The 22051-nt window shown below is 40.2% G+C and overlaps 4 protein-coding genes across 4 annotated transcripts; 1 reads left to right on the top strand and 3 right to left on the bottom strand.

The window, feature by feature from the left end:
• Positions 1-225: 225 nt before the first annotated feature.
• Positions 226-3994, bottom strand: cdab (cytidine deaminase b). Its single transcript, XM_062986567.1, has 4 exons — positions 3652-3994; positions 1853-1964; positions 500-557; positions 226-403 (listed from the first exon to the last, which is right to left on the bottom strand). Exons 1-4 carry the CDS (start codon positions 3923-3925, stop codon positions 263-265), a joined length of 585 nt encoding a protein of 194 aa, XP_062842637.1. The 5' UTR covers positions 3926-3994; the 3' UTR covers positions 226-262.
• A 661-nt stretch (positions 3995-4655) lies between these two features.
• si:dkey-33m11.8 (trypsin) lies at positions 4656-7168 on the bottom strand. Its single transcript, XM_062986113.1, has 5 exons — positions 7117-7168; positions 6143-6293; positions 5881-6022; positions 5144-5401; positions 4656-4817 (listed from the first exon to the last, which is right to left on the bottom strand). The coding sequence occupies exons 1-5, from the start codon at positions 7166-7168 to the stop codon at positions 4656-4658; spliced, it is 765 nt and encodes a 254-aa protein (XP_062842183.1).
• A 2525-nt stretch (positions 7169-9693) lies between these two features.
• On the top strand, positions 9694-12844 carry si:dkey-33m11.7 (trypsin-3). The gene is made up of 5 exons (XM_062987020.1): positions 9694-9748; positions 10304-10463; positions 11145-11286; positions 12165-12413; positions 12588-12844. Exons 1-5 carry the CDS (start codon positions 9694-9696, stop codon positions 12795-12797), a joined length of 816 nt encoding a protein of 271 aa, XP_062843090.1. The 3' UTR covers positions 12798-12844.
• A 2566-nt stretch (positions 12845-15410) lies between these two features.
• On the bottom strand, positions 15411-20850 carry camk2n1 (calcium/calmodulin dependent protein kinase II inhibitor 1). The gene is made up of 2 exons (XM_062986715.1): positions 20377-20850; positions 15411-17267 (listed from the first exon to the last, which is right to left on the bottom strand). The coding sequence occupies exons 1-2, from the start codon at positions 20546-20548 to the stop codon at positions 17203-17205; spliced, it is 237 nt and encodes a 78-aa protein (XP_062842785.1). The 5' UTR covers positions 20549-20850; the 3' UTR covers positions 15411-17202.
• Between the last annotated feature and the right edge of the window lie 1201 nt (positions 20851-22051).

Raw genomic sequence — 22051 nt, 5'->3', positions numbered from 1 at the left:
AGTCACAGGCCAGTCAGTGTGCCCAGGCAATAAGCACATAAGCATCAGAACTGGACACCCAGTCAGGTCGGCAGCACTGGGAAGGTTGGTTCATCTCGCTGTCACTGTGATATGAGAACTGGTTGAGATGCCGACACAAGTGATGGGGGATTAACATGGTTCTCCGTGTACAGTACAAATAAACAAATGTATGTAAACTTTTAACTTCAAACAATATTACTCACATTTAGAAAAATAAAGACATCACATTTATTAAATAAGCTTAACATTCGTTTGGAATGGAAGGCACCCTCTTCTTTTTTAGATCCTCAGGACTAAAAGACTCGGGAAGCAGCTCTTCAACAGTCATCTCCACGTAGGACATATCCGGCTTGGAAAGATACACCATCCAGCTGCCACCAAACTGCCATGAAAGGGTAAAGGTACAAATCAAAAAGAGTCCTACCAAATGAAGTAATAAATATTTCTATTGTGTTGCTTTGGTTCTGATCATACGTACTTCCCTCATGACCTGCCGACAAGCTCCACACGGGGAGATGAAGTGTTCACTCAGATCACTGCGATGGTAAAGAAAAGATTGATCACATAACTGCTACGTACCCAGTTTTTAGCAGATTTGTCAACAAAGATGCTTATTTTAGTCATCGCTAACCTCAGTACTTGTTTCAACAGGTTTTGTTGCCCCTCCAAATGTTAACATCCCCAACACCATCCCCTAACCATCAACTTGGTTCAGGAGTATGCTCATAAATAATTCTCTTTGTGCTCTATCATTAAAATTCCACTAAGCATAGACATAGGCTCACATTCTCTCGTACACATCAAGTACAGATGTTCAAGTTCAAGTACTCATGTTGGCTGAGAAGGCCTTACTTGCTAACTTGAGTTCCAGCTCATTCCAAGAGTGCTGAATTGGGTGTTTTCCACTGAGTACTGCAGGCATTTTTATGTGGTATGTAGAAATGCACCGATCAACAAGCCACAGTCATGAAAACTGACAAAGGAGTTAGACAAGCCTTAATTCTGTCACCATTCCTGTTCAACCTGTATGCTGAACTTATAATGAGAGAAGCAGGACTGGAGGAAGATGAACGAGGATTCAAGACAGATGAAAGAAACATCAATAATCTTCAATATGCAGAAGACGGCGCTCATGGCCTTTATGAGGACATTTATAGAACAGAGCAGCTCAATATGAGGAAGACAAACATCATGACAGAGAAGTAAAGGTCATAACTGTCCTGACTGTGGCCTTTTCTGTGGTTCTTATTGGACATGGAAGTGGGACAGAATATCAAGAATATCAATGTATTTGACCTTTGGGGCAGAAGAAGACTTTTGGGAGTACCTTGGACGGCAAAGAAGCGACAAACAAATGGGTTCTTGACCAATCAAACCTAAACTCTGACTGGAAGTACAGATAACCAAACTGAAAAAAAAGAGGACAACCAGCAACAAGATGGATGGATACAATAAAATACAGCATTAGGAAGCCTGAAGACCCAAACAGAAGACAGAATATTCTGGAGAAACACTAGTGATGTTCACCAGGAGTCAGAATTGACTTAATGGATGTTGATGATCAACTAATTAACAAATATCAATTAAATTAATTAAATTGCAGCATCCATTATGCTTTTATACAAAGTGACAACTTGACAGTAGTGGGACTTGAACCATCAATCTTTTAATAACAACTCCAGTACCTTTACCACTAAGCTAACATTGTTCACTGTAATCACTGTTTAATCACTGCTGCTGGCCCTGTGATGGATCGGCTTCCTGTCCAGGGTGTGTTACTGCATTACGTCCGGTGTTTCATTTGAAGAAGTCATAAGCACAGATGTTGTACCTGGCTATTGCAATGGCTTTAAAATCTCTGTAGCCTTCTGAGATGGCCTTTGAGATGGCAATCCTCTCTGCACAGATTCCCAGGTTGTAGCAGGCATTTTCAACATTGCAACCTATTCAAAGAAAATTACATATAAATTTTTATTTTAATTGTTAAACAATGTGTCTGATAAGAATTTAACATTGAAGTAAAATCTGTTTTATGACTGTCTAGGGTTTTGGATGGTATATCCAACGAGTTAATAATCAGATGTCCACAAAATACAAAGTTAAATTTGCATGAGACAAAAATTGGATTTAATGTTAACGCGCAAGCTCTCAGATGCTAGTAGGACTCTACATTTTTGTGTGCTTCATTGAAGAACCTCATTTGTAGATCTTTTCCAATGACAGTCCAACTAATCCTCTATATACTTCTTCTCAGTTTAGTTCAATGCCTGTTACACCAAAAATGGTAAAATACAGGGTGTTCAGATATTTTGTACTGTCCTTGAATATTGATTTTCTTATTTAGAAACAAACCCAGACCATAATGTTACACTGTTTCATAATCATTAACACAGAGCTACAGTACATGTCCTTAAAAACAAATGTGACCATGATAACTGGTCTGATAGATGCTGTCTGAGTAAATATACTCTGTCTGGGTCAATGACATCACGTTTATTGAACATTTTAGCGTCAAAGTGATTCCTTTTTCTACTTTTGAATGCTTATTTAGTACTCAATAACTCAATAACTCAATAAATCAATTGCTTAGCTTACAATTGTTACTTAAACAATTAACCAAATCTAATAAGAGAACTTTAGTTTAATTACATAAACGTGTTGTAGTCAGATGAGTTCATGTTTTTAAAAATGACAATCCAGACCATTATCAGTGTTACCAGCAGCCTATTGAAAATGACATCAATGATCAGAAAGCAACAGTCTGTTGACCAGCTGAAGTCTTGCGTCAGAATGGGCAAAGAATTCTATTTGCAAAACTGCATCAATTAGTTCCCAAATGATTAAAAAGTGTAATTAATAGGAAAGGTGGTGGCACACAGTGGTAAACATGTCTCTGAACCACCTTTTTAAGTGCGTTCCAAGCATTAATTTTAAATGTGTTTAAACTGACATAATTCAATCAAGCTGCCCAGTGAAATCACTGGAAATCTTCAGTTAGGTGAAGGTTGAAGAGAATAAACAAACAACAGATTCCTGTTTTAATTGCATATTACAAAATGTCCCAAACGAAGTTGAATACTTGTTGTTGTTGTCCACCATTGTACCAATTTGGAAACACGTAATTCCCCCCTGTGCATTCTGCTGACCTCTGATGCTTGCATGACAGCCAAGACAGACGTCAGACTAGCACACGCCTCCAGATGGACATTTGTATGGTATTTAACCCAACCTTATCAGGGCCGCCAATAATTGTGGAGCCGACTGTTTGTGACAGTTTAATGACAGTAATTTTGTCACGTTTTCCTGACAAATATCAGGTCAGCTGTTGGTTCTTATTGACTAATATTTTAATATATGATTATAAATAAAAAGACACATTCAAAAATACAACCATTATTCCAAAGCAATTGAAATAAAAACCCCACTGGCATTCAAAATTAAGCAGAAATTACATCCACACCCTAAAACACAATCCATCTGACAAAAATCCTAAAAACATGCTTATTAATTATTTTTTGTTCTTTTCACAGTACAGGGAACATGTCAAAAGTGTTGACCATGGTCATTTTCAATATGCTACAGATTCTGTAAAGAGAAATTCATTTATTGTGTTCAATAACAGTTTCTTACCTGTAAATACCGTCCCATCATGGGCCAGGAGAGCAGCCCCAACTCTGAAGTTGCTGTATGGGCAATAGGCAAAATCTTTAGCCTCCAGAGACAGCTGGATCAGCCCTGTTACCTTGTTCACTGTCGGGCTCTTTGTCGCCCCATTAAGCACCTCAGATCTCACGTTTGGGTTTTCCATTTCACTCTGTGTCTGTATATGTAAATGTATGTCTGTGTGATTCCAATGTAGCCCTCCAATATCCCTCTTTAACCTGTTTTGATCTGATATTTTCATTAGTTGACATGCAGCCAATCCCTGTTCTAGGACCTTCTTTCCTCTCACTCCACCCCCCACATTCCCCCTGCTCTTAGCATTGAGTGCTTTTATGCACCAAGCTTACATAACTCCATGTCAAAGTCGAGATAGCGGGCTCTCGCTTCACTACACCAGGTCAGAGCCACTGATGTTTAAAGGTCGTTGAGCAACGATGGAGAGGTTTTATGTGAAATCATGGTGAAATGTCTTTTCAGGCTTAAAATGAGCCAATAAGTGGAGCAGAATAGTTCTTATACAGTATAAACCGACTGTAGTGGTACAAGGAAGCATCATTTTTATAACACTAATGTAAACCACAGTATATTAAATAACTGGTACAACTGCTGGCAGAAATCTCTTGCTTAAGTCTCTTAAGGTTGTTAGAATCTCAGAAAAGCCATTTACTTGGTTGAGTGTCCACATATTAACAATAGGCTGTGTTTAATTTCATTTTATTCTTTTTTATTTCAATCTAATGTATTTAATTACAGACAACCCCCATAATTCACCACCCCAACCACAATCATATTGGCTATCAATTATTTAATTAACAAATTTACCAAACCAATTACTTTCTATTGGGACTTTGCCCATCAAAAGGAAAGCCTGAAAAACTCTTTGAACTTTTTGGATGGGCAGTGTATAAATACATAATGAACAACTAGACCATATTTATTTCGAATTCCTCCTGTAAAAGAACAAAAAGAGTCTATTCGCCATTGGCATCGCTGGTGATGGTCAAGTTGATCCAGCGCACGTAGTTGCGAACTTTGGTGTAGACGCCAGGAAAGTAGGGGTTAGCACAGCCGATGCCCCAGGAAACAATACCTTCAAAATAGCCATTACATATAAGAGGACCACCAGAGTCACCCTGCAGAAAAAAGAGTCAAAAGTCAGATCAATTTAATCTGTGGTCATTTTACTTAAAACAAAGAGATTAAGGTGTTCAAGGTGTTGGTGCTATTCCTCACACGGGGCACCAATAACTTTTAAATACATCTTATTATTTGTTTATTCTTTGTTTTTACTACATGAATTTCAAGATTCAGTTTAAGTAGACTTTGTTCCTGGTCACCTTTCTGGCAAGTATTTTTTATTTTTACATGCTGCTAATTGTCCCATGGAAGTTCATAAATACCAGATCCAAAATCTTTAAATCTTTTAACCTTTTCTAGTCCTCAATAAATCCTGACCTACCTGGCATGAATCTTTTCCTCCCAGTGGAGAGCCGGCACACACCATGTTATCTGTGACACGTAGGTAGTAGTAGTACTGGCAGTTTTGGATGACCTGGACGTCCACAGCACGTAGTACAGAAGACAGTTGGTAGCTGTAGACCTGTGTAACCCCCCAGCCACTAACTGAGCACGTCATGCCCCCGTATAATGCAGGGGTGTCCGAGCCGGGCAGCTTAGCTGGCTGGACGTTGGCGTTCAGCTCAGCTGGTTGGTTGAGCTAAAGCAGACACAATCTTATTAGCATACAATAAAATACATAGCCATATTAGCAGCTCAAAACACAACTCTTAATGGATCAGTTTGTTTATATACCAGAACTTTTTGGAAAAGTTAAGAAGAAACTCAATCCTATAGAAACATGTTCAGTCAGTAAAGTTCTTCCATGGTTTTGAAAACACAGCACTCAGATCTATTCAGCTATATTTTAATCATTCCATCTGTTGCCACCACCTAGTGCCTTTATACCCTTTGAATAGGTTTTGTTTTCATTATCAGGCATTTTATTTACTCTGTCAATAAACAACTGCATCTCAGGTTACTGGCTCAAATGCTGTAATACAAAAAAGCCCAACAAAGAGAAGATGGCACTGTCTGGGAACCATCCTCCCTGGGGCCAAAGGACCCATGAATAGACCTTGATTTTAATACAAGCTAATTACAGTACCAGTTTTAATAATCAGCTTTGAATGAACTTACTTTGAGGAGCATAATGTCATTGTCGAAGGTCCTGTAGTTGTATGTGTAGTAAACCAGGGTTCGAGAGACATTAAAGACCTGCTCCAGTCCTTCTTTCTTGGAGAGATCATGCTCACTCAGCACTACTTTGATCAGATAGTTTCTGCAGATCAGAAAAAAATGTTAGTTGGATGTTTTAATGCACATGTGACCTCAGTTTTGAATTTTAAACAAAGTGAACAGATGTGTAATTAATGTGATGTTACATGGCTGCAGTACTCACGGTTTCCAGCAGTGTGCAGCAGAAACCACCCACTGTGGGTGGATGAGAGTTCCTGCACAGTAGTGATTGTTGTTGTACTGTAATGATGCCTGGTACTTTATAGAATAGGGCTGGACCTCCTGACCACCAATAATCTTTTGCTGCAGGGAACCTGTTTGATATGTTTGATATGTTTGATGCACATGTTTGATATTTCATATATATATCAGTGCTGCTTGAGACACTGCAACCAACACTATACAAAAAATTAAGTGCTTAAAATATAAACACATATTTGGTAGAGGAAGATTTATTAAGATTAAGAAAAAAAAACAGCAATGTCCACATAAGCTAAATCAAGTCAACTTGGTTTGGAATCGATTTGCAGTGATTTGAGGCACGTGAGAACCAAATCCATTAATTATTTCAATTATTTGTTCATTTAATTATTTAGTTTTACTAACTAGGGCAGCATGGTGGCTCGTGGGTAGCACTGTCGTCTCACAGTAAGAAGGTCCTGGGTTCGATCCCCAGGCGGGGTGGTCCGGGTCCTTTCTGTGTGGAGTTCTGTGTGCATGTTCCCCCCGTGTCTGTGTGGGTTTCCTCCGGGAGCTCCGGTTTCCTCCCACAGTCCAAAAACATGCAGTCAGGTTACTTGGAGACACTGAATTGCCCTATAGGTGAATGGGTGTGTGTATGTGTGTCCATTGAAAAGCTGGGTGCCTTGTGCCCATTGAAAAGCTGGGATAGGCTCCAGCACCCCAACGACCCTGACTGGATAAACAATTAAGAAATTGAGTGAGTGAGTTTTACTATCTAAGGGTTTGAAGGGTATTTACTAGCCCTTCAAAATCTTGGTAGGTAGTTAGGAATAACAAACAAAATAGTTGCTTTTATTTCAGTACTTGCATCACTGCTGTTAAGCTTTATCTAAACAGTAAAACCTTGACGAGGTGTTGAAGCATGAGAAAGTGAAGTGAGCTGTGAAATTTTACCTTGAATAATTGAGATGGTGAGAAGTAGAAGATATTCAGTGCATTTCATCATGGTAAACAATCTGAAACACCAGTCAAAATAGAAGAATAAATAGAAGAAATAGAAGAATCCAGATGTGCATAAATGTAGTTATAAGTTATATGTAGAAGCTAAATATTTTACAAGAAAAAGAACCATATATGTTTTTAAATACTCACTTGGCAAACGTTGAGCAGGTCAGTAAATTCAGGAGCTTCAGCAGTAGTGACCCTGGGAACTTTACTTTGCTTTTTATACCGTAACTATATCCGTCCCTCAGGTGCTGTATGTGTGTTTCTTCACAAGACAATAGTGTCAACACATTTCAATAGGTGTGGTCACCGTCAGGAAGCCCCTTGCCAATATTTCTGGGTGAGGCTGTTGGTAAAGTTCAGTTTTTCATTCAGTTTCAGGAATACAAGATGATCGTAGTGCCAGCACACTAGACATGGGCTAAGCTGACGGGCTCGGTCAGGTTACATTTTATGGTGCCACGTTGATAGCAATAATGATGGAAAATAAAGTATGCTCCGGAATGGTTAGACATTAGAAAGTGAAAAATCAGTGTTTCCACTGGGCTAGTGGTGGCTCATCATTTAAGGTTCTGAAGTATTCACCACCAGACTGTCACTGTTGGGCAACTGAGAAAGACCCATACTGTATACAGGGTTAGGGTTAGGGTTAGGGTTAGGGTATACTTACAATGTATGCTTAAAATGCATACATATCCTCTAGGGCAGTTGTAGCCTAGAGGTTAAAGTGTTAGACTAGTAATCTAAAGGTCACTGGTTCAAGCCCCATCGCTGCCGTGTTGCCACTGTTGGGATCTGGAGCAATTAATTCAACACAATGAAATTCAAGTCAATATGTATATTCAACAGCATTTAAGACTGTAGCAGGTGGGATGTGGTTTGAGTTTGGGCTGTAGTGAGTGAAGGTCAATTAGGGACCAAGTGAGATGGTTAATTAGTGAATGAGTACACATGTGGTGCTAATTACTGCATCGTTATAACCCCTGTGTTTTCCCACCTGTATTGGCTCTTGTTGTGATCGAGTGTTTTAGAGGATCAATGAGAGGCTAAAAACCGGACCAGCTGTAAAGCTCTGATTTGTTTCGTGTTTTCAGCATTTTGAGTCGACTGTTTTAAAGCCATGTGAGACGTCAATTCTGTAATAAAACTGCCAAAAAGGAAGCAAAATGAAACGGGCTTTTCTGAGGTTTTCTGCTTAAAGTAAACCTGTTACAAATACATACCAGAGCAGATTAATGCAAATAGTTCTTTTGAACTGACCTAAAATTTGCAGTTGGTGATACGCCTAGATTGTGTTGCAGAGGTCAAGCAGTTTCCAATGTCCTATCAGCTCATAATCTGTCTGTCTGTATTTCTATAGCTATTCTCTGTGTACTGACTTCTTTAAAACTGCTCAGAGTAAGTGCACATTATATAGCATTGTGCTGTTTACTCCCTGGGGCTGACGGCTACACCAGGACACGATGTCTTTCCAAAGCAAGCTGCTACCCAGCAATAAACAACAGCAATTCTGCCCCATTAAGGCCAGAACAGGTCAGATTTAGAGCATCAAATCACTATAAACTGGGGTTCTAAACCTATTGCGGCTTGTAACCCAACAAACCAACTACAAAAGCTTCCACAGGCCGCAACACAACTCATGTGTTTTAAATCCAGTCGTAAATACAGGTAGTCTGAGTTTGGTTTTACAAAATTTTTGGCTCCTGTGGAAATCAGGATTGTCCAGAGTTTGAGACTTACCTCACACTTAACCCACTTCCACCTACGATTAATTGACTCGCTTGATTTTGGAAAGGTCAAATTGACCATGAACACTATCGAACTTTACGTGTATTACAATCTGGATGGCACTTGGGCTTGATTTCCAAGAAATTGTTAATAAATGACTTTCACTATGCATAATACAGTAGTAACAGTAGACATTTGACATATTTTGCAGGCATCAGTAGTCAAATGAGCATATATTTTTTTAAAAATCAATAAAGACTTTATATAGTTTTTATTTAAATAATAGATAGATAGATAGATAGATAGATAGATAGATAGATAGATAGATAGATAGATAGATAGATAGATAGATAGATAGATAGATACTTTATTGATCCCGAAGGAAATTAGAGATGGTTTTCTCTTTGATTTTACTGCATTTTAATGTACTGTGTTAACTCTATAGAACTAAGCTTTGCATTTCTGGTCGTATAGTCTGTTTAGAAACAATCTTGCAAAGTTTATACTAACCTTTAATGAACTTCAAGCTGTTTATTGTGCTGTTTCTATTTTTCTGTCCACCACTGGAATTTTGGCTGAATCTGCCAGAGTGCTGCTTCATCCGAGCCCAACAATGAAAGTATTATACCTTCTTAAGGGGTCACAGAGGAGAGCCAAATAATGAAACTTCAGCTTGAGGGATTTGAAGACAGTTGTTGATGTGGTTTCCTCTTAGAGATGAGCAGCAGTTCAGTGTAGGTTTGACTGAGCCGTGGGTGCCACATTAGCCGCTTTTAGCCTCCTATTCTTGTTATGGTTATGGCTTGGACACAGTTTTGGATCTTTGTTCTTCTAAAGATTTTTACATCAAACTGTAAGTATTTTTAGACTACAGTTTATGTGGTGTGTAACTCTGAGTATTAGCTTTTTGGACATCCCATTAAAATCATGAATTAATATAGAATTGACTCCTATTTGCAGCGATAAAGTTTCTATTCCTCATTTTACATGATTCTGTGTTTGTCTGGATTTAGTGACTGTTTAGTTAAAAGATCATTAAGTTCAATGGGCTTCAGGTCAGTTTCTCTTATTTAAACCATGTCTATATGGGCATTTTGGCCTGGTAAAAAAATACCATTCAACATTGTCAGTCGAGAACTTGTTATTTTAAGTGTCTGAATAAGCTGTTTGTCTATAGGTTCAGGATCCCCCTGGGGAACAGGTGACCTGTATGGATTCTTTGAAACCTTTAGTTCCCATAGAAAAGAATAATGAGTTGTTAGGTTTTGTATTCAGCCTACTCAACAGTCACGCTAGACATCCAGTAAATCACATGTTGTCTTGTTCTTTATTTTTGTGCAACATAAGCCAAGCCATCTGTGATGCCTGAAATGTCATTAAATCCTGAGAATCTCTCTCTTTTTTCAAGGTCAGAATCTCATCCAGAGACGGATCAATGGCGGGAATGCACCATCACCCATTTCTGTTAAATATCTTGTTTCATTGCAAACCCCTAAAGGCCAACATTTCTGTGGAGGATCCCTGGTGCATAGATACTGGGTGCTTACTGCTGCACATTGTAATATGCGGTGAGTCCTCAATTTTTCATTATTTATAAAATTTCTCTACACTTTTTGACTTTTGTTTGGAAAGGACACTGGCACACTGTCTGGTCTTCTGCTGGCATGGCGTAAGGAGAGTAACCTTGACTTGTCATTATTGTGTTCCACAGCAGAGTACCAATGTTATCTGGATTGCTGATGAATGCTGATCTTTGAAAAAAACAAAACCTTACAGTGGCTTATTGTGTCTTACAAATGAATAAACTACAGCATGTCCAAAAGTATGTGGACACTTGGCAGCGATCTTGTTGGACAAAATCATGCTTATTAATATGCATTTGTCAGCCTCTTTGCTGTTATAACAGCCTCCAATCTTGTCAGAAGGCATTTTGTGTTCCCATTCAGGTCGAGCTCATAGTCCATGTTAAAGTTAATCTTAAAGGTGTTTAGTTTTAGTCGGGGTGGGGTTAGAGCTCTGTGTAGGCTTCTGGAGTTTCTTTACTGTATTAAATGTCAGGCTTGCATTCTAGCAGAAGCACCCCCTCCCTTTGGTGCAACATGTTGTTTAACCAACCAACCTACTGTTTAATTGGTCACTTTGTTATCAGACCTGATTCCTAAGTAAATGAGACACCTGCAGAGACTGAATTTAGGGTTTCCAGCCTGTATGGTTCATGTTATATAAAGATACTGATGTTTTTGTCCCAGGATGGATCAGATGATGATAGTGGCTGGAGACAACATTCTCGGGAAGTATGAAGGGATGGAGCAGTATTCAAAACCACACTTAACCATACCCCACCCTCTTTACAACAAGAGCACCAATAATGCAGACATCATGCTTATTAAGGTATAAAATATGATTATCCTACTGGGCAATAACTAAACATTGTTTTTGTAAATTTAGTCAATAAATAGCATTAAACGGTTGCTTTATATGGAGCTGAACAGTGACAGATTTTCATATGACCTCAGTTTCTCATGTAAATAGAGTAAACTAAATTGATCAGGGTTGGGCATTTGGGTTTTAAAACTAAAAGCACAGTGTTAACTGTACAGTGGCTAAGGACTGTTTTATATTAATGCCTATCATTTTAAAGCTTGTGGATGTGATAGAAGTCCCTATAACTTTAGCCATGTAGAGTAATTCTGCAACAAAGACCACTGAACATGCAGGCAGTCATTGTTTAGCTCTATATGGATGGTTCCACTGGCATCTCTTAGTGGTACGTTTCATTTGAACCACATTTGCTATTAATCACCAATATTCAATGCAAAAAATACACTAAAATACACTATATGCCCAAAAGTATGTGGGATTTCAATTAACCAATTTGTTGATTTCAATTAACCAATGAACAGGTTTAGCAGAACTCCAGTAGCCTGCATAGAGTCCTAGTCCTAGTGGTCTAGTGTCCACATACTTTTGGCCATGTAGTGTACTGATTTTTACAAAAGTGTTTATTATTATTATTTAATCTAATAGCTATGTTTTATTGCCAATATTAAATAATAATCATGATTACAAGGTATATACTGGCACTATTTATTAATTACACATTGGCACAACACATTGCAAGACCAAATGTCTGGGTATTACCTTAATCCATATCTCTGCCAGTGTAAATATTACTTTTAATCCTTAGCAGAAGAATGCAGTGATTACATGCTGGAGAATATACCAGATGCCCAGCTCTAATCACTCCAACCTGTCCATGTTTGCTTTAGCTGCGGGCTCCAATAAAGCTGAACAACTATGTCTCCCTGGCTCTTCTGCCCAAGCAAAACACAGCCATGCTGCCGGGTCAGTTGTGCCAGGTCTCCGGTTGGGGCTCCACAAGTCAACCTACACTTGAGACTCTGGGCTTGCCAATAATTTCCACAGCCAAGTGTAACAGCAGCGAGTCATTGGATGGCAAAATCACTGCCAACATGATCTGTGCCCGGTACAGAACTGGTAGCAGGGATGCATGCAAGGTATCTGTCTACAGAACTTTCTCTTAAATGTAAAGTAGTAAATAGAACCAGAGATCAGTATATTATGGTTTTATTTGACTCTGTACCAAGTATGTTATACCCACCCACTTAATAATCTTTCAAAACTATTTGTTAGCATCAGTGACCAACAGGACACTTGTGTTGATCTTCCAGGTGGATCCCGGAGGGCCGCTTGTGTGTAACGGACGACTCTATGGCCTGGTTTCATGGGGACAACAAATGTCCTGCGAGGACGCCACATTTCCGGGGGTGTACACGTCAGTGGCCAGGTTTCGCAGGTGGATAGACCGTACCATCTACAGATCCTTCATACGATGCTACAAGTACAGAAGACCATTTAAATTTACTTCAAGATATGTGTAAAGTGCATATAACATTGAAATAATTAGTAGAATGAAACGTTTTTAAATGGTAGATTAATCTAATAATCTGTGTTAAAAAGCGTAGTAAACTATAAAAAGTAACACAAATTGTAACCATGGTCACATGTCTTTGTAAAGCTTTAATGTATTTAAATACTAGTCAGTACTGGTAAGTAACACACTAGGTATATAATAAATATATCCATTTAATAAACATAAATAATGGTGGGCTTGAACCAGCAACCTTCTGATTACTAAACTATTACTCCCAATTTGGTTCGGTATTACACACTGAGCTCTTGGTGTGACCTTGGCAGCATTCCCAACACTGTGTTAAGTAGCACTTCCAATGCCAATGTGTTAAGTAGCACTTCCAATGCCAAAAGTCAGTTTGGTATTACACACTGTGCTCTTGGTGTGACCTTTGTAGCATTCCAAACACTGTGTTAAGTAGCACTTCCAATGCCAATGTGTTAAGTTTCACTCCCAATGCCACTCTGTTAAGTAGCACTTCCAAAGCCAAAAGTCAGTTTGGTATTACACACTGTGCTCTTGGTGTGACCTTTGTAGCATTCCAAACACTGTGTTAAGTAGCACTTCCAATGCCAATGTGTTAAGTTTCACTCCCGATGCCACTCTGTTAAGTAGCACTTCCAAAGCCAAAAGTCAGTTTGGTATTACACACTGTGCTCTTGGTGTGACCTTTGCAGCATTCCCAACACTGTGTTAAGTAGCAATGATACTGGATATGCCTTTTTCAGTACAGATTCAAACTTTGGGTGCCATTTGTTACATCATAATTTCATACCTACGTACTGAAAGCTGAATCCATAAGAGACGAAAGTGTCATTCTGATTTCAATGCTCGGTCACCTGTATGTAAATTCCAGGCACTAATACACACACACACACACACACACACACACACACACACGCAAGAGCAAGTATAAGTATCCTGGTTTTATTTCAAAGCCTCTGCACCAAAAAAAAAAAAACCGTGTGTGTGAAAACTTCTCCAGTACCCCCCCCCCCCCCCCCCCCCCATGACTTTGCAGCAGTGAGCCGTGCTGAAACCTGTAATGGTAACCATGGAAACAGCCCGGTCAACCAAGAGCGTGGATCTATCTGGCATGCACGGCGTACACGCAGAGCGCTCTCGCCTGGGCTCTGGACTCCAAACGACATGCAGCCTTTCATACCGATGTACCCACCGCAGAGAGACGCAAACTGCTCCTGGTGTATATGCGTACATAATCAAACACACACATTGTATTCGGAAGCCGGATTTATATTTTTTTTACTATGTTTTTTGATTATTTTTCTAATGTAATGATGTGTCATTATGTCATTCATGATAGAATGTCTCCTAAAAACTTTACGAGATTATTTTTAAAAAGAAACTACAAGCAAAAGATGTTTATTTTCCCCATCAGTCCCAGACTTTGCCCGGCAACCACTGCTTAATGCTAGGTTTGAGTCACTCTTCAGGTGAAGCGGGCACTCCCATGAATCCCAGCAAGGAAGGCCCCGTGCGCCATGCCAAAAAAGCAGGCAGCGAGATGCAAATCGAGCTCAGTATCGCAAGATTTGCATGTCTCTGAAACAGTGCTGTGCAGCACGGGGTGGGATGACTTCCCTGCTGAGTTACGTAACTGCGTTTGATCAGGAATAATCTTATTCTCATCTCGGTGGGTTTTTATACCCAGGTTATCGTTTAGCAATTTAATCAGGACTGGAATCTAAAACAGATCATCCTTGTGCTGTATCGAGTGCCCCTGACTGACCTTCCTTTTCTAAGTGAGAAGAATCACCTAATGCTTTACTGACGGTCGAATTAAATTTCAACGTCAATCAATCATCCCATCCGGGCAAGATTCAGACCAGGGCTCAGTCGAAGGTTCGGATGAGATTCGGTCCCTTTTAGATCCTGACTCTTAGTCGAACGCTGGCGGTGAATACTGAACAGGCGCTGGTGGCGACAGGACACGAGGCGTGATTCGTTTCTGCTTTTCCTAAAGCGCAGCTTTCGACAGCGAGGAGTGCAAGGTGCATCTGTTGCCATGGCAGCGCCATCCAGTCTGTGTGCTTCGAATGAGTGTGAGGCTCAGACTGGTAAGGAGTGGCAGAAGCTTGAGATCCTCGGTGCCATGCCAATGCGCTTCTTCGGAGCTTTCGCAGATTTATTTATTTTTATGCAATCTCGGTGGACCGACTTTAAAATGCTTAGCTTCGACAAAGACACTTTCTGTGGTATGAATCATTCAACATGAGCGCCAGCTACAGAAATGTCACCTCTCTTGGATTTATACCCCCCCTGCCCCCTCACACACATACAGTCGAAGTTAAAAGGTTACATCCACTTGTAACGGACATGTATGTCATGTAAGATTTGGAATTGTAATTATGTTATTGTATTATTACAGTGTTATTAATAATATACGTCCACAAACGTGCACTAATTTCATTGATTAAGTGTTAATTGTAATTGTAAGGTTTACTGTCGCCATTCTGAAAATCTTTGCTGGCTCAAACTATGCATACAGCAAATCGGATTATTAATTATCTGGTGTAGAAAGTTGCCTGTGCTCCAAAATCAGATTCTTAAAGCTTGGCTGAAGTCTGTTTATTTGTTCATTAGGATTTTAACCTCATGTTTTACACTTTGGTTACATTCATGACAGAAATGGTATTTACTTGTTACACAAGATTCATCAGTACACAAGGTCATATCGAACATCATGGACAATTTTGTATCTCCAGTTCACCTCACTTGCACGTCTTTGGACTGTGGGAGGAAACCGGAGCTCCCGGAGGAAACCCACGCAGACACGGGAGGACATGCAAACTCCACACAGAAAGGACCTGGGGTCCTGGGGATCGAACCCAGGACCTTTTTGCTGTGAGGCGACAGTGCTACCCACTTAGCCACCGTGCCGCTGGCTGAAATCTGTTGGCGATCAGATGGGAAAAAAACAAGTGCGGGGGCTTTTTCCCTACATGGCAACCACTAATGAAAACATGAAAATGTAATGCTGGTTCGACTGTGCACAGCATAACCCATAAACTAGCAGCTTTTAATCAATAGCAGACCTTCTGTGTTTTTTTTTATTATATCTCATCATAAGATGAATGAATTTCCTCTCAGTATCAGATGGCAGTTTTTTCCTGACCTTAACGAGAGACCACTGTTCCATGCACCTTTTTAATGGAGCCAGTCAGACTAGTGTTATTCACCAGCTTATTCACCGTGCCACAAAGGTAAATGACAAAACAGAATAAAAAATCTGAATTCCTGTACAGTATGTACATTTTTAATTCAGAATCCATTAAAAAGGACGTATTTATTATTTTCTTATTTCACTTACAGAAAATATGGTTGGCCATGGCATACATGTGTCTTGCAAGTGTATGTCAACTGTCACTGTGAACACACCCATCATGATTCAGGGCTTCAGAAAGACTCGGACGCCGTGACAAAACCAGCTTTTAGCATTTTCTTAAAATCTTTAATTTTACAGATATTTCCTTAGAAATGTTTCGTGAAACACAACATTAGCCATAATAATATCCTGTTGAGGTCGCAAGGTTTGTCATGCATGACTAAAGTACATCACTAGTATGAAAAAAAGCCCTGTAAACATGAACACCAAATATTCATCGACCTGTGCATGTGAAGAAAGCACAGAAATACATATTTCTGTCATGGTTATTTTGGCACATCTACGGTAATATGTAATAATATGTAGTACAATATTAATCATCTTTTTTGTGTGTTTTTGAACTCGACTTGAACAAACTGATCTACTGTATATCTCGGAAACATTGAATGCGTTTATGAAATTGGCAAAAGAGGGAGGAGTATGATTGTGGTAATCCCTTAGTCAAGCTACATCCAAAACAACAAAAGAAAATAAAAATCACATTTTCCTGTCAGTATATAAAATTCAATTTGCTTCGACCTCCAACACTGAAAAAAGGTATCCAAAGATTTAATAAATAGCCTTCTTAAATACATAGCGAGCCTCTTTGAGAGATTCACCGTGGAAGAAGTTGAAATTGCTATTTTACCATGAACATCAGCCAGCACCTGGATTGAATCTGTACTGGTTTGATGTTAATGGTACAATCTGTCTGTATCTCTAATTGCTTCGTTACATCCCGGTAGGACGGGGCTTCGACCCCTTTCATTGCACAAAGCTCGAAGGTTTGGAAAACACAGCATTCCCTTCCCATGGGCTCATTTGCTTCTTTGCTTTGTTAGTGGACGCCAGTGTCCATCAGCCATCCCTGTTTGATGGGAAGAGGGTTGTGATGTCGTGCTTGGTTTTGCCGGATGGGAGAGGGGGGGTGCTTCTTTACAATGTCTTTGGGTACACACATCAAAGGTCAAGTGTCTTTGGAGTCGGCTCACGCAGACGATGACGACTTATCCGCCGCCTTCTCCAGCGCTTCTCCATCCGTTTCTTCCTCGACTGTTAGAAAAGACAGCAAAGAGAAGGAACATGATGGGACCGGGTTTGGATGTTGGATGTTTGATGTGCTAAATGTAAATACAATGCAAGCATTTCTGTATAAGTATATGGACACCCCTCTTTATTAATTAGGAATTTGAATAGGAATTTTAGCCACACCTATTGGTAAATGTATATAGAATTAAGAATAAAATAGAAATTACATTTTGGGAAAAGTGTACAAATACACACAGACAATCCAAAATTAAATTTGATCAATTAAGCAAATAGCACTTGTTTTGACTGTCATTTTCCGATTACATAACTAATACAAAATCATATATTTGATCATTCTATTTGTTCAACATATGCAAACATTTTAAGACAATACATTACGTAACACAAGAAACCAGTGAACGATAAATAATTCATCCAGCGAGGGCTCAGCAGGCACTATGCCAGCGAGTAAATACCTTCTACTATACCTTAACAGCCACAAACAAACTGGCAGGGCAGTGAACTTGGAATCAAGTGAAGATAAACACACACAAGTCTGTGTTGGCTTGACAATATAATCACTGGTTTTGTTTATTCAACTGATCTTTTCATTAGGAAATGTTGAAAATATCAAGTACACCAGAACACATGGACATATGGGTGCAGATCTGTTATACTCACTTTATGAACAGTGCCATGTTTATAACCTTGCTTTCTCTAATACCACATATTAAACATTAAAGTAGATTTAGACTATGAGTACGAATGGTACCAACAAAATGATTTCTGCATAATTGAATCTCCTACTGCAACATGATTACATAAACTCTTTAAAATTGGGATGTACCGGTGGCATTTTCATTTATTTCTAATGCCATTTTCGTGCCCGATGGGCAGAAAGGGGGTTTTCTATCTGCAATCTGTTACAGCAGCTTTTACAGGAATGGTGCATCAAGGATAAGCAGATTCTACCATGATTACACAAACACTTGCCACGTTTCATGCGGCATCGATGCCCGCTAGGCAGAAAGGTTTTTTTTTTTTCTAGGAGTGCAGGTGGCATCATCAAAGTGGTCTCTGTGTTAATAAGTAAGCCTATGAATACAGATGGTCTACCAAACAGCTGCTGAAAAGTGCTACGCTCATATCTTGTGTCACAAATATCATTTCACATATACGTCTATCTGGGCATAATCGTGACATCAACAGAGTGTTCCATATTACATCGAATCTGTTCTGCAGCTCTTGAGCGGGAGTGTGCATAAATAATTCGGCTATTGCAACGCACTTACATAAAAGCAGGAATATGGACGAAACGACATGGCTGAAAGTATTGGGACATCGGAATATGAGCTTGTTGGACATTTATATTAAATAGCTCCTTCTTTCCTTTGTAGCTTTAATATCATCCAATCATTTTGGGAAGTCTTTTTATAGGACTGAAAGAAGTGTGTCTGTGGGAATTTGTGCCTATTCAGTGAACAGTCAGTGAGATTAGTCACTGATGTTGGAGGAGGGGGCGTGGCAAGTTTAAGACCAGGACTCTGTAGACAGCTGGAGCTCTTGGGCAAACAACCAGTCAGGAGGGTTTCCCCAAACTGTTGCCACAATGTTTACCTTATATAAATATTGGGCATATTGATTGATTTTAGGATGGCATATGGTAAGCCAACTTATTGCATCATAACCTTTGGTCCTTTGGTTTAAACCTGCATTTTACAGACCCATGTTTATGCCAACCTATTATTTAATGCCTTATATTGGGCAAACAGGTGAATATAAATAAATCAACATTATTAGATCAACATTACACACATTAAACACAACCACGTCTATCAAAATTGCTTCTTAATAGCACAACGGTCACATCCATCTCCAATGTCACATCCATGACCACTGGGCAGAAAGCTGGATTTTACTAGTCCACCACACAGACCACACCACACAGTGGTCTCCAGACCATTAAATCTGTTATGACAGCAAATTAGCTTCACATGAAGCTTTGAATACAACAGCATGACAATACGAACACAGGTATGTTAACATGTTAAAAATACTATAGCTGTGTCTATTCTTTCTCTAATGCTACAGACATGCCCACTCTTTATAAAAGACTATTTGAGTAGGAGTGCAAGTGGCACCTGCTCTCTACATCAACACATCTATTATAAAACAGGAATTGCACACAAAAACATTAACACTTGAACAAAGGTCTTTTAAACCACTGCTTAACAGTGCAATATTTGCATCATATTTCTCTCTTATGCCACATTCATGCACACCAGGCGTAGGGGTGGCTCTGAATAAGAATGCAAGTGGCATCAACACGATAATCTCTATAGCCTCTAATCTGTTCTGATAAAAATCGATTCACAGGTCTATCAATCCTGCTGTGCCATGCACATACAGTATATCCTCTCTTTTTCAAATGCGCACAATGGGCTTAAATCTCTCCAACACGGTGGTTTCTGTCAGCTCTAAGGCATCAAATCTGTTACGACAGCTTTGGAAGAGAAATTGCGCATAAAAAGGCGCATCAGACAGAAGGAGGTTTGAACGCAACACGGGCTCATGAACACAGGTGTGGGGAAAATAATGGAACCTCAATGTGCGTAATAATGCAAGGTAATAAGGCTTGTATGACGTTTTTATGAGGGTCTGTCGGAAATAATTGTACGCACGGTGTAAGATGTGTTTTGGAGCATGAAAATTGCGCACCAAAAGGATCTCCAGGGTGTCCAGGGTGCAAAATTAACATATGGACTTATGAACATTATATGGAAGTGTTCATCTGATGCCACATACGTGCCCACTAGACTCGTGGCACCACTAATGTCTATTCAGCTTTGGATGAGCAAATGCGCCCAAGCATGCGCCAGTTCTCAAGTATTAATAAGTATAATAACGCACGCGGCATGGACATGTGACCCCAGATCTGGTAGGTTTGATCCTTCTCTGATGTCATATTACCAACTGGGAACAAAGGAGGTTCTAGATAAGAGTCCAACAATAGTCTGGAACAGGAATGGCGCACTAAAACAAATCCAGTGCAAGATGATCACACGGATAGGTGAATACATATTTAAGGAGTTACGCACACCCAAAATGAATCACCCCCAAGCACCCCATGTACCTCTTTTGCTTCTCCCGATCTGGCCGAGCTTGGGCGGCCGCTTGTTCTGGTTGCCGTTGAAGAAGTTGTTGGTGTCCTGCAGGCGACAGGTGAATGAAAGGTGGTCCTCATCGTCGGCGTCGTTGCTGTAATGAGCCATTTTCTCCTCGCTGTATGGCAGCACCTCTGACATGCTGAAAGCGCGGTGTCAGGCAGGCGTGCACCCCGCAAATTCCGTCTTACTGCGCGAGGATCAAAACACACACAGCCGCGCGCACGGAAAAACACGCTCACGCTCGTGTTCGCTCACGCGTCTTTTTTCTTTACAGCGCGTGTTTACTCTCTTTACTCTCTCTTTACCTTTCTCTGTCTCCTGCTCCGCTTAATGACGCCCCCGAACCAAAAAAATCTCCCCCTTGTTGTTATTTTGTTTTCTAGGGGGGTTTTCCGGAGAGCGGGAGCGTCTGCTGTGTAGCGGAGGTGCGCGTCTTTGTGAGCGTCTTCGTGCGCGTGTGTGATTGTGCGTGTGTGCGTGTGTGTGTGTGTGTGTGCGCGCGCGCGCTCCGGGCTCGCGGTGACTGGAGCGTGGCGCGAGGAACACTCGCACGCACGCGCGCGCGCACACACACCTGAGAAGTGAATGCAAATAGATGCGATGCAAAACAAAAGGAAGGTGGGGAACAAAGACAAAAGGGCAACACTAGACAACTTGAACTTTTCCCACCTATAATAATATACAGCAGTGATGGACAAAACCAGGATCATGTCAATCCAAAACAAGACAAGACATGACCAAGATACCCCAAAGAACAAGATCCATATTTCCCAAACCTAGACCAAGGCAAGACCAAGACCTATACACTGTGGACCAAGACAAGACCAAGAAACCCCAAAGGTCAAGACCCATATCTCCTGAATATAGACCAAATCCAGACCAAGACCCATACCCCCAGGACCAAGACAAGACCAAGAAACCCCAAATACCAAGACCCATATCTACCAAACCTAGACCAAGGCCAGACCAAGACCCATACCCCCAGGACCAAGACAAGACCAAGAAACCCCAAATACCAAGACCCATACCTCCCAAACCTAGACCAAGGCAAGACCAAGACCTATACCCCCAGGACCAAGACAAGACAAGACCAAGAAACCCCAAATACCAAGACCCATATCTCCCAAACCTAGACCAAGGCCAGGCCAAAACCCAATCCCCCAGGACCAATGCAATACCAAGAAAGCCCAAAGACCAAGACCCATATCTCCCAAACCTAGACCAATGCCAGACCAAGACCCATACCCCCAGGACCAAGACAAGACCAAAAAACCCCAAAGACGACGACCAATACAACACAGTCAATCTAAAATGTTTACGTTAAAATAAAAGTAAACAGAATGAGAACCTGATTGACCACACTTGCACCCAGTTTGGGTGAGGCCCACTGTACCCTGACTTGAATGTGACAATTACTCTAAAGGGAAGAACGTATAATCATACATACTGTATATCTGTTTATTATAGGGTGCGACACATAATTATTATTATATGTTATTAATTGAGTGTTTCCTTAGGATTGTGGGTAATGTCACTTTTTAAAGTTAGGAATTTAATAAACTGATTCGAAGACAGAACCAAGATTATGAAAATTCAAGTTGTTCTGTTACTGTGTGTAATTATTTGTGTGTTCATGTAAGA

Source organism: Trichomycterus rosablanca, chromosome 24 (genome assembly GCF_030014385.1).
Source record: "Trichomycterus rosablanca isolate fTriRos1 chromosome 24, fTriRos1.hap1, whole genome shotgun sequence".
Lineage (NCBI taxonomy): Eukaryota > Metazoa > Chordata > Actinopteri > Siluriformes > Trichomycteridae > Trichomycterus > Trichomycterus rosablanca.
The sequence above is the reverse complement of the archived record's forward strand: the minus strand, read 5'-3'. Positions and strand labels throughout refer to the sequence as shown.